The 13,125-nt window shown below is 38.0% G+C and overlaps 1 protein-coding gene across 9 annotated transcripts in view; it reads right to left on the reverse strand.

Annotated features, from left to right (window-relative positions):
• The window catches only part of EYA1 (EYA transcriptional coactivator and phosphatase 1), a 157,786-nt gene that overhangs the window by 82,603 nt on the left and 62,058 nt on the right, over window positions 1–13,125 (reverse strand). For 7 of the 9 annotated variants that reach the window (XM_072924760.1, XM_041713936.2, XM_041713935.2 and 4 more), the window contains one exon: window positions 1,333–1,382. Coding sequence is in view for 6 of the 9 variants with exons in the window: in XM_041713936.2 (XP_041569870.1) it covers window positions 1,333–1,382 (50 nt within the window). In the remaining 3 variants the exon portion in view is untranslated. Of the gene's footprint in view, window positions 1–1,332; window positions 1,383–6,871; window positions 7,145–8,427; window positions 8,675–13,125 lie in introns of those variants that run through there. The other 2 variants (XM_072924759.1, XM_072924758.1) reach the window with 2 other exon arrangements.

Below are 13,125 nucleotides of genomic sequence, written 5' to 3' on the forward strand. Positions count from 1 at the left end.
TTTATCAACATCCCAGAAACACTTAGTAAAAAATTAACAACTTTTCCCAACTTGATCTTTTCCCATGCTTAACTCATGTTGTAGCCCCACACATGAGTGGCCAGCTACCGGAATTATTTTCACAGCTTGTAACTAAATAAAACTTAGATCCAAGCATGGCACTTTCAAAATTGATGTAATCTCGTATTTTAAAAATATCTACAAAGATAGAACCACCAACATATGAAGACATATATTCGCCTAAAACAAATTAACACTCTGCTTTTTCAAAATTTACCACTCAGTGGCAATATAATGGGCCTCCAAAACAAATAAAACACTTGAAGCAATTGTGGAAAGCTATCATCTACTGACAGGGAATGAGATATTCCTGATGTATGTGTTTACTCTGGCAAACTACTTAATTGTTCCTCTGTTTCCTTTGAAACAAATGCAGCATTAAAACATTATTATGTCTGCTCACTTGTTTGCTTTGTGGATTACATAAAGCGTGCCCAATTGGAAAGGGATCTGACCGACATACAGCGAGTCCATAGAGGCGTTAGTGTGCCTTAGCACTCTGCTGTACCTCAGCAGCTGTCGCTTAGTCAAAACGAGAAAACAGCAATTCCCATCTAAAGCAAAAATTAAACGTTTAAGTGGCACAAAAGCAGCTGAATATTTAAGATTTGTGCTTTCAATAGCCCTATAATAACAGGCCAACAGTCATCATCACTATGACATATCCCTTAGTTGGTGTTGGGGCTTATGACTGAAGTTCCCTATCCTACTGTTCCTTTATACCTAAAACTTTTGATATTGTTATTTGATGTACTCATTTCTAAGTAATTGCTCCCAATAGAAACTTCATAGGTTACTGTGCCTCCAAGGCATTTGAACTAGTAATTTTTCAGTTTAAAAGAAATGCTTAGGCTCTTTTAAAGACTGTTAAAATTATATATAAAATTACTCCTGCAGTAATGGCATAAATATTCTAAGCGTCATTTCAGGTACGAAGCTTTTGTATGTTAACTGAAATTTTATCACAGATTCTAAATATAGATCCTTCATTTAATATTTCTTTATCTGAAATATTTTACACAAAAAGAGGATGATACTGCAATGAGTTCAAAACGCCTACATGAAATATAAACTCTAACAATTCAGTGGAAAAGTTACGTGCTCACGGTTTACAGACTTGGTTGCACACACGTAAAGGCTACGCTCCAGCACTTACTCATCTGCTTAATGTGAGAAACAAGAATAAATATTTTACTTATCTCTTGAAGTTTAAAAAAATCCCCAACAATAGAAGGCTTGCAAAAAATTAACAATTTTTGGTCAAATTCTTACCTGCAGCTTGAGGAAACAGCAACATCTGAACTGGTTTGGGACTTCTGCACCTGTAAACCAGGGAAACAAACAGAAGCTTCTATTACTCCAGTTTACTATGAGGCCTTAATTTAAAGAAAGGATATCACTATGGATGACAATTCTGTCCTTTAAATCCAAAGGGAGAGGAGGAGGGTGCGGTGCCCCTGAAAGGCATATTGTCTTTAAATTGAAGGCTCAACTGTTGTTTCCCCGGCAGGTCTCTCTCCCTCCTCCCGCGCCAGGGGCCGGCAGCCAAGTGACGGGATAGTGATTCATCAGGGGCCCGTGACAGCTGCGGAGGGGCTCACTTCACTCCTCCCCCGGCCCGGCCCGGCCCGGCCCGGCTCGGCTCGGCTCGGCTCAGCTCTGCCCGGCTCGGCTCTGCCCTGCCCGCAAAGGTAACCCCGCCGCGCCGCCCGCCGAGGGCAGCGCCAGCCGCTCTGCCCCGAGCCCCTCAGCATCCTCTCCTCCTCTCATCCCTCTCTTCTCCTTCGGTCCTGGCACATTCTTGCCCTCATCATACTGGTTTTCTTCTCCCCTTGCTCTTCGCCATCCTTCCCCTGTGCCTGGCCCACAGGGAACCCACAAGTCAAGCTCACCCCAAAGGCAAGCTGGAGATGCTGGTGTTATTTTTTGGGGAGGAGGGGTAGAGAATGACAAGGAACAAGTCTACCTATGGTAAAGACCTTCACTATATAGCACACAGCCTTACAGAACCACCTCTAAAAGAAGCCCATCTCCAGCACAGTCAAATCAAAATAAAAGCTCCACTTTTTATTTATTAGTTATTGCATAGTCTTACTTCTAAAAATTACGGTTGCTAAAGAGATTTCTGATAAAATTACCCAAAAAGGACACTTCTGGCTAAATAAATGGGAGGAAGCTGTAGCATTTACCTCTGAGGTCGCCCATGAATAAAAGGAATCCACCAATAATTTTTTAGTTTATTCAAATGGTTCCTTTTATAACTCAGGTGAGTAATAGTTTTCATATTCCAGCAGAAAAATGCTGGTGCTTTACTAACAAACTCTAGGCAGTAACAATTGTCTGGTGATAAAATTCAGGTGGAAATACACTCCTAGACACTGTTAGCTTAAAAGCTTCTCTGGGCAAGGTATATATCCTCTTAATGTCTGCAGTGAGGATCTTTCTTGTGCGTTTCCATTCAACCTGAACTGACATCTCTTAAATGATCACAGAGCAAAGACGTGGCAGATGAGGCATTTTAAGTGCCATAAAAATCATCCGAGCAAATCCTACTTATGTGTCTGTAGGGTGGGTTTTTTGTTATTTTTAATCACAGACAGAATTACTACTAGCAAGAGTAAACAACTGCTAGGGGCAGTCAGGCAAGGAAGAACATTACAAATGATGTCAAGAAGCATGCAATAATGCATGCTGAAGAACATCAATCTTTTTATAACTGGGTACTTAAAGTACTGCATAACACGCTTTTCAATACATCGTTGCATGCCAAATCAAACTAGACTAGCAGATAGAGTCAAAACTGTGCATTTTGGTTTAAGAATTTTTTTCCCCCTTAGTTCTTTACCCCAGAAACTGCTGCAGAGTGCCTTAGGATATGCTTCTGCTGTTACTTCTAAACACCTGGAAAAAATTATAGGTGAGAACTAAGTTTGCCTACAGAGCTATCTTCACTCCCTCTTGCACAGAATCTTATAAAACCCATCTTTTATAATAGAAAAAACTTCCTTTTTCAAATGGATGTTTTAACTAACCAATATTTTCCAACATGAACTATACAATTATTCATACTTGATTCAAATTTTAAAAAAAATGTAATTATCACTATTTTAAGTACCAAATTTTTACAAAAAAAAGCAACTTCTGTACCTTTGAAAATATATACATTATAGACATATATACATGTTCATGTATGTGCATAGCATGAAAGATCTCATTTATGTATTTGTGTGACAGGGCAAAACAATAACCAGCTCATTCACAGTGAATTAAATATGTACCTTAAATGTCCTCCAACACTCTGTGATTTGTGAAAGTTCATATCCACAATTTTCATTTTCATTAGACATACTTTAGATATATTCCTTTGTGTCTCAAGGATTATTTAAACCATGTGTTGCACGTTACCAAATTTAAAAATGACTCTTTAATCAAAATAACTTTAAAACAACTAATCCTCACTTAGGCTGGTCAGCTGAATCCACAGAGTGGTCCAGGAAAAATAAATCTACTCTCAAGAATGCGAATGCAGACAACAATTAGACACAGATGTGACTGAAATTAGTTACAGTTTACAAAATGCTACACTTCACATGCTTTCAGTTTTTTATGTGCAGTACAAAATTACAACGTAGTAAGGAACCACACTTATGACGACCAGTTAATTCATAGAATAAAAACATTTCTGGGTGGTGTGTGCTTGTGCTTTCTCTCATATATTTCCATTTTGTCAACAGGTTTCTGGATAATTGAAGTTTGGCAACATAACTCACATATCAAATAAAAAGTAGGGGAAAAAACTAAAATGCCTGGCCTCATCCAGACAGAAATGGGTCACATTAGAAAAAAAAAAAAAAAAAAAAAAAAAAAAAAAAGGAGCTGTCACACCCCCTTCATACTCAGTGCTCTGCTTAAACTAAAAATGCCTTATAGGCTAAATGGCATACACGTTCTTCTTAATACTTCAAAAACATTACTCTGTATAATTTGATTTTTGTCAGCAACATTCACATCTTTCTCCTTAATACAGACTGCAGATTGGGAACTATGCAGTACATGGTGAGAAAAAAAGGACAATGATAGCAAAGCTACTTAAAATTCATCCATTTAAGAATCTTAAATCAGTAACATCAAATTCTGATTAGTTAATGAGGTCTTTTAAGTTTGCCCTTTTTTCTAATTAAATTTATAATTCTTCACAGATGTAGGTTTTGTTGATGTTCAATTTGTCTCTCTCATTTTGTTAAACCTCACATAGTACTCCACCAATCCATTGAATAGCCACATTAAATCTGTTAATACCATGCTCTTCAACCCCAGAAATTATTTCCAGAAGGCAAACTTGCTTTGAGAGATCATCAAACAAGACTTAAGGTACACATTTTATCACATTTTCCCTACCACAGAGCTCAGGATGCAGAGGAAAATTCATGACTTTTGCACTGTTTATTATACTTTGCTAAATTACAAATCAAAAGCATCTGACAGAAGATCATGTATGAAGCCAAAAAGTTAATAATGTTCTGTGAAAAGTAAACTGTAAATGGGAAGAGATTCTAAATTTCAGCATCACAGAGCAAATAAAATGTAGGTACTTGTCTAAATTACAGGTTTTCCACAGTATTTTTGCTTGCTAGGAGTAATTTTTTTTAATGGCTATAATTTAAAACATTTTTCCAGCTGAAAAGAAATTTTCAAAGTGAAAATAAGAATTTAACCTACAAAACTGTAGCCAGCACACACATTTTCTCTTAAAATACAGTTCTACTTTACAGAAGCAAATTTCAAAGACAATGTCAGTTTTCAAACGAGGGTGTTCCTTCTTAGGGAAAAAAAAAAAATCTGTCATTTTTAGGAAGGGGTGGAGGGAGGAAAGGGACTTTTTTTCCCAACAGCACTCTTTACCTTCCTAGAAGAACGACGCAGTCGGTATCTACCGACATAATGGCTTCAACAGCCAAAATGGTAAAAAACTAAAACGCGAATTGGCTGCAGAAAGGCACCTTGCTGGCAACCCAGGAAACCTGGGAATACTTTCACTCTCCCAGTAATCATATATCGCTGGGCTCCAAGGGAAGAGGTTGGGATTTTTCACTAGACATTCACATCAAAGACAAATTTTACTTATTAAAGCAAAAGCAAGTAATTGAAGCTATTAAATTTTTAATTGCTAGTTTAAATTCTTCTAAAGTGCTGTCCTGTGTGCTCATTTCATACACTCATGAATGAAACATTTTGAAATCCCAACACTTTCCTCCCCTTAAGAAAGAAATACTACAATGTGACAATGTTTTTATTATGACCAGCCATTCAAGAATGTCTTTCTGATTTTCCAAGATGTTTTTGGCTCCTGAGAAATATTTCTTACTTATTGCAATTCAAATAAAATGATTACTCATTCTTTTTTTTCTCCTAAGGTGAAGCATGACTCAAGCTGCCTGTCACTGCGCAGAAATGCTGAGAGGGGATGGCTGCTCATTTCCAGACCCTTCCAGGCCTTGGGAAAACTCTGACAGCAGCGAGGTGCTTGGCTAAAAACTGCATGTCATAGATTTGTGAGCAAAATGAAAACGCTGTATGCATATGTGTTTATATACCTAAAATTCTGTAACGTATTTACACACACATATATGTACTTTTACCAATGTGTATCCATATAAATACTATTAATTTATCTGACACCTCAAAACAGTAGTCTGTGTTCTGGCAGATGCTTTGCGAACCATCTCAGTATGGGTTGGAAAATAAAATAATTTTTATACATGGTATCGAATGTTAAAAACTTCCAATGATACACTACACCACATTTCCACTTCTTACTCCAAATTTCCCCCAGTGCTCATTTTTAAATTTAAACAAACTACTGAAATATACTATCATTCCCCCCCCCCCCCACCCCAGAAAGCTTTTATGTCTTTCGCTTACCTTGGTTTTGAATGTTTGCTTACAGAAGAAAGAAAAAAACACACCAAACCCCAACCACCTTCAAAGAAGCATTTTCAAGTGCACTAACACCTTTATTTTTCCAGAATCAATCTTGCACTGTAAAGAGAAGTCCTTCCTCTTGGTGTTTGAAACGCCAAGAGAATGTTTGGTGGGTCTTGGTTGCTCAAAAGGAAGATGTAAATTTAAGGAGACTTCAGAAGGTCTTTAACTTCCTTGTTCTAAGATCACCGTTCTGAATAAGCCACCTAAAATGTCAATAAACGTCAAATATTTGAGTTGTGTAGATGTTTATTCTGTCATCTTGAAAAGTTCTCCTGTGGGGATCTGCATGTTTTCCTTGGTGTTTGGAAAATTTAAACATATTAAGCAAAAGGATTTCCTGCTTCAGAAAGCACTGTCAAAATCTCTGTCAGGCATTCTTCCTCCCAATTTTCTTATTATTTTTCTCACGCTCTCATGTCTCTTTCAACAAGGTCTGCTGGTTTCGTACCGTACGTGCCTATTTCCACCCCCCATTTAACATCGCCCCATCACGCTACTCCTATCTGCCGAACCATTAGCACTCGAGGAAATCAAACAGGAGAATCCCCAAACCTGGCTGATCACAATAAACAGAACCTCCCAACATCTGTTTTGTGGGAAGCCTACAAACCCCAGCCTGAACCACGGCCAAAATTAACTGCTGCACCCAGCGATTTATAATTGAGCGCCGCTCTCCTCCGGAGCGGCAGAACGCGCGGAAAGCGCCGCTGCCGCTCCGCGCTCCCGGGACCCCGCGCCCCTCGGCACCGGCAGCGGCGCCTTCCCCGCGCTGCCCTCCCGGTCCGCCCGCCCCGCCGCCGCTGTCGGAGCCCCCGCCCGTACTCACGGTGCCGGCGCAGCTCCGCGGTCAGAGCGCGGCGGCCGCGCCTCCCATGGCGCGGCGGGGCAGGAGCGCCCCGGGGCCGGGCCGCGCCGGGCCGGGCCGGGCAGACAAAGCGCGGCCAAGGGAGGCTGCCTGCAGCCCCGCCGCCTGTTTGCTCAGCCGTGTGTGTCTGCCCAGGCACTGCCTGGGGGCACGCCGCCGCTCCCGCGCCCGCTCTCCGCCTCACTCCCCTTCGCCTTTTTTTTTTTTTTTTTCCTTCTTTTCCCCTTTGGGTTTTGTTTTTGTTTTTGTAATGCAAACCGCAGCTATTCTCTTGTCCCAACCTTATTGGTTTAAAAGCAACAACTGCAATGAGGCTTGCGCGGTCTGAAGTCAGCCTTCCCGCACGGGCGAAACGCGGCCGGGGCTGCCGCGCTCCGCCGCGGAAGCTGCGCGCCCCTGGCCCCCGGCCGCCCCCTCCGGCCCCTGCCCGGCCGACAGGGCCCCCCTTCCTTGCACCTTCCTCAGCCTCACCCCAGAAAAACTCCTGAAAATCCCTCGGGTTCCTCCTCATTTAGAAAGTCGAATTGCCCATAGATGCGTCCACTCTTTTAAACTGGGTTTAAACTAAAGCCGTCCTAATAGAATAACTGGAATTACACCAACATTATATCAATGAGAGAGGCTAAATAGGGATACTCATAGAGGCTCTTAAGCATACAACCAGCGTGCACGTCTGGACATGCCGTTTTGATTGGATATGTAACAGATTTGTTCTCAAATATCTGAGATTCTTGCAACCTTGTAAAGAAAGGGTCTGCTAAAACTATTTAGCTAGCCTCCTACAATTTAAGGGTATTTATTAAATAAAATATCTGGAACTTTTAAAATGGTTTAAACTACTTAAACCATTAAATATCTGCATGCCTAAAAACAATTGTAAATACAGTCAAATTCGTATTTTAATTATTACTAATCACTTACTAAAGTTTTTAAATTTGAAACTGTATAAAAGCTGTTTCCACAGACCATATAAACGTTTCCAAAGAAGGGAGAGATGGTTGCATAGAGTTAAATTTGTGCATTAAGTAACCTTAGCTTTTACCAATCAATAGGTAATTAAGTAATTTAATTAGTAAGCCATTAAACTGAAATAGGTTTATGAGGCTTTTCTATTACAGAACTTTTAGTTGCTCATAATTTAAAAAGAAAAAAAACTCTTTCAAAAATACATACATTATGTTAAAAAACATTATAACATACATAGTAACTAAATTTGACCAGCATTCTCCAGAGTATTTCCACTATGCAGACAGTATCTTTCACTTCATGTAGCACTAATTTTTCTACAGTTTTTCAGTGCGCATAATCCAAGTATGATGAGGAAAACAGCATAACGATTTGTAATACCAAAAAAGAAGTCTTAACCATGCCAGGTCTAAAGTACTAAATTTTAAAAAACCAAAACAAAACCAAAAATCAACAACCCCCCCCAACTTTATACTGTATAAACAGATTGAAACAGAACTTTTTTTCTCTTTATAAAAACCTGTGGTTATTCACTGCTAATATATCCTTACCTTCAATTAACTAATCTGTGAATGTGAAAGCAATACTTCTAGAGGAGAAATATCTTCTGGCTACTACATCCCAGTAAGTGAGACATTATTTTGTAGCAAGTACATTGGGAATACTTCAGGAAAGCAGATCAGTTTGCAAAGCTACAAGTCAACCTCGAGCCGAAAATGCACCTAGGATTTCATTTTGTTTAGCGGAGAAAAGGGATCTCGGGACAGTCACACACCATATATGGGAACCCAGGTCAAAATAAGCAGCTTTCGATTGGGCCCGTCTGCGTAGCCAGCACAAACACAATCCCATCACTTCTTCAGAGTCACAAACCACATCTCACGCCAAGAAAACTATTTATCGTGTTCTATATTAAACTGTGAAAGAAATACAAGTTACTTATTATGGAGCCACGCAGCTTTATCAGGTAATAGCCACTGAAACCCTGAAGCACAAGGCTATGCAATCATTCTGAACTATGTGCTTTTTTGGAACAGCCACGATCTTCTGGAAAACGCTTACTACTGAATTCTTTACCAGTGTTAATAAGATCATTTTTTAAAAAGTCCTACCCAGTCTGATATAAAGATACATCTTGCTTCACTGACTGTAGGAGCTACATCTATTAAAAGTATAATATCAGGCACACACTTTAACAAAGCAGAAGTTCATTTTTTTTCTAGAATAAATCAAATAATATCATATTGTAGATGTGAGGTACAATCTAACTCTGGAAAATGTAACTCAAAACCCTTTCTCAAAAATAGTGATATTTAAATGATGGTATGGAAATTAAAAGTTATTTAAAAAGAAGACTGACTTCAATGATGCATGTAAATTTTAGAATAAATCTATTTAATTCCATTATTGAAAAGAAAAACCAAAACCAAATAGCACAAATATATGAATAAATTTTAGTATTTTAAATGCAAAGATTACTAAAACAGGTTTATTGTTGTTTAGTTCATAGTCCCTACTTGGAGTTATATCTAAGTAATAACTTCAGAAGTGTGCCCAGTCTTTGTATTTAATTACAGTAAGACAGATCCCCACACACATGTACAGAGCTTGATGATGTGAGAATAAACATGGGATAAATTACACAGAGGCTAAGATGATTAGAAAAAGAGTGTTGACAATGCATTGCAAGAAAAGAATCAGCTTTGAATTTTTAATCTCTTCTGTAGTATGGCATGTAGGCAGTATGGGAACTGAAGACATATAAATGATCTAGATGGGGGATATGAGATAAAGTAGGGTCCTCTGTGTTTATACAGCCATTAAAGAGTGCCTTAAAGTTCTTTATCTGATGTCTGAAGATTGGACTTCAGATCAGTGTATATCATTACCCCATGATAGGGTCTAACCTATGAACTTATCCTACAGCTGATACCATGGACCAGATCCTCATTTGGTTTAAGTGAGTGCAGTTCTTTTTATTTCAATAGGTAATCTAATTATGACAGCTGAGTACTGCACCAATTTGAAACCTACTTAAAAGAGGTTTATTTACTTATCTTTTGGGGTTTGTTCTTCCCAGCAACTACATACCAAATCAGTGCAGGATGGGTTGTTGGTCACTGGCACCCAACATCATTTTCAAACCACAATTGCACTAGCACTGGGCTTGGAACAGAGATTTCAGTGGGATTTGCATATGTTTTCGTCATGCCATAAATTTGTCCTGATTCTGCATTCCCATTAATGCAGCTGGCATCTCAAGAGTCCTAAGAAGTAAAGGACCAGGCCTATTACATAACATCAAATGCACAACAAGCTACTGGGTATATTATTACAACCATTACTCATGCAATATGGTTTTTACTTCATATGCAGTGTCACACACTTGTTTTAGCACAAGTAAAATGGGTCCATCTGGAACACAACATTTACCGGGCGCTTAGGTGCCACAATTACAGATGTTCTGGTAATTAAGAAAAATTAGATGTAAGATGTATATGGAACAGTGGGATGTTAATATGTTTGTCTCCAAGTAGGAAATACTACTGAAATATTTAATATCAGAAATAGGCCTAGGAAGACCATACTTCACTAAAGCAAAAGATGTATCCCATTGCTCCTGAGAGCCACCACCTGGCTCTTCCCATAACAACTGCAGTGCAACGTCAGAACCCTCTGAAGCAGCAATATGCCTCCCTCCTATGCCTCCATACAAGTTTTATCTTACACATAGCAGCTGTTGCCTAGAGACATCCCTGGCTGGAACAGAAGTTTGCAGCATTTGACAGGAGCCCGTATTGTCTCATGCTACTCATGTGAGCAAAAGCAGAAAGACCTTGGTAAATAGAAACAGGAAAAAGCATCAGAAGTCAACCATTTAAAGTGTTCTGTGAAAAAAACTATCAGTGTGCCTAAGAAGAACACTTTAATTATATTCTTTCAAGATATATTGGATAAAATTCATATTGAACTAAGGTCTGTGTGCAATGTGTTATAAGAAAAGGAATGTGCTGTGTTTGTCCTTAGCCAAAACACGTATGAACTGCTGGTCCCAGTTTGCTAGTTTTTCTAGTTTGCATGCAATTGTAGTTGTTTTCAATCCATCACTTCAGTACAAATTACAGAACCATTTAGTATAATTAAAAACAGGAAATAGCAATATTTATTAATCTTAAGTAGATGCTGCTTTAGCTTTTTGTATGAATGCATGACTTACATATGATTCCAAAATAGTTGACAGCTATGACATAAAAAGACGCAGAGACTTCCCATAGAAAGTGTTCCAAGTCTAGTTTGAAAGCCAATACCTTAGTGTATCTCAATTTTTCACTCTTCAAAGTGAAAGTATGCTTGTTTATCAGTAGATTTCTTGCATCTTAAAAGCATTATGTTAAAGTGAGAAAAAATAGTGTGTGTATATAGAAATATTTATTTATTTATTTATTTATTTATTTACAAGGACCAGTAAGTGTAAATTATATATATACTCACTACTCTAAATGCAAAATAAAAAAGTAGTTTCGCAGGGTGAAGGAAAGGTTTCCTAGGTGAACTTAAATTTTAAATGTATCTAATACTATCATTTTGATTTGGGTATTTTTTAACACTCTACATTACTTGTCTCTTCTAGAAATCTCATGAAGGCAATGATTGGCACACAAAAATACTGAAAAGCTTTTGTCTCCAGATCATATGAAGTAGCTGTTCTACCCACAAAAGTGATGGCTTTTCCTTGAAGACCGAGACACCAGGTCTGTGACATCCTGAGGGCAGAGATCTGAGATCTACTCCAGGTTTAAAAGTAATGTAGCTTTTGCATCTACAACAGTCTTCATTTTAGCAATGTCTCAGCCATCAATTTGAACTATAAAAAATTACCTTCTATTTTCCAATAAAGTTCAAAAGTTTTACAGGGGGACCTTTAATACTGTCTGCAGTACCTAAGAATCAGTGGAGTGTTACTTTTATTTGCCTCACAAAAACCTCTGCTCAAAAGATACATAAACATGTAGCTATTTATAAAAGAAGTCCTGCTGAAGACAACAAATATTTGTCTAAAGAAAGTAATTTAAAGAATTACCAGTTGACAAGATAGGGGGTGAAATGAAGGAGTAAATTGCAAGCGGTGAGCTTCCTTAAGAGACAGCTAATTTTTCTAATTGACATTCAGGCTTTTACTCCAGCTCAGCATGGAAACATAACTACCTAAAATTTGAAAATAATCATCCTTCACTGTGATATGTGAATAATAATTTGCTTATAAAAATGAACAAGTGAAATCAAATGCACCACTGATGCTGAGAAGCAGCTTGCTAGCATTCTAAGGGGTGACAGAAGCTATAATCAGTAGTTCCTTGGAAGACTGGGTTGCAGGAAGAGCACACTGAAAATGAGAGATTACCAGTGAGCTGACAAAATAATCAACTCCTGTTGTTCTGTAAAGACTATAAAACACACCATTTCACACACATGCCATTTTTCCATAGTTCATCCTCCCACGACTGCTTAGGCCTTCCTCATCTTTCATTTAGTGCTACCAGAATAAAGGCAGAACTCAGAAACCATTGCAAAATTTTTTTCACAGCAATAACTTACATTTTTGCCAGTGATATAAATATAGTGCACTGTATGACATGAGTCAGTTCAGTAATACTAGACTGTCTTTTTCCCAACTTTTTATCACTAACATGAACAGAACCGGTTTTCTCAGCACCTCTTATAAAGTGAAAAAGATTAAGAGTTCCTCTTTGTTTTTCAACTCTGAAAGTCATACTCAGAATACTTTAGTCTGCTAGAAAAAGATGTTTGTTCTCTAACCACAGAAACAATAGGTTTTTTTGTTGTAAATTCTATTTTGTTATTATTTCTTAAATGCATTTTGTATTTTTTTTCTGGAGTGTTATTCATGTCACTGTTCAACAGTAGATGGAGCAGTGGATCATTACAGTATTTTAGTTATTTGTGCCAATTATTACATAATTTTTCAGCTACTGACATATAAGGTTGCACAAAAAAAACTAAAAATATTATATAGAGAAAATAATTATTGATTAAAGCATTTCAAATTAGAAAGAATATTGAAAGAACAGCAACCCAGGCTCACTTTGACAAATTATTAAGACAAACCTGCATTTATGATTAATATAAGTGACACATAAATACATATTCAAATTACAAACCTTGCATTAGCTGAACACAGTAAATATGTACATTCTTAACTTTGAAACATTCAGTCACACAATTTTTCT

This window comes from Taeniopygia guttata, chromosome 2 (assembly GCF_048771995.1).
Source record: "Taeniopygia guttata chromosome 2, bTaeGut7.mat, whole genome shotgun sequence".
NCBI lineage: Eukaryota > Metazoa > Chordata > Aves > Passeriformes > Estrildidae > Taeniopygia > Taeniopygia guttata.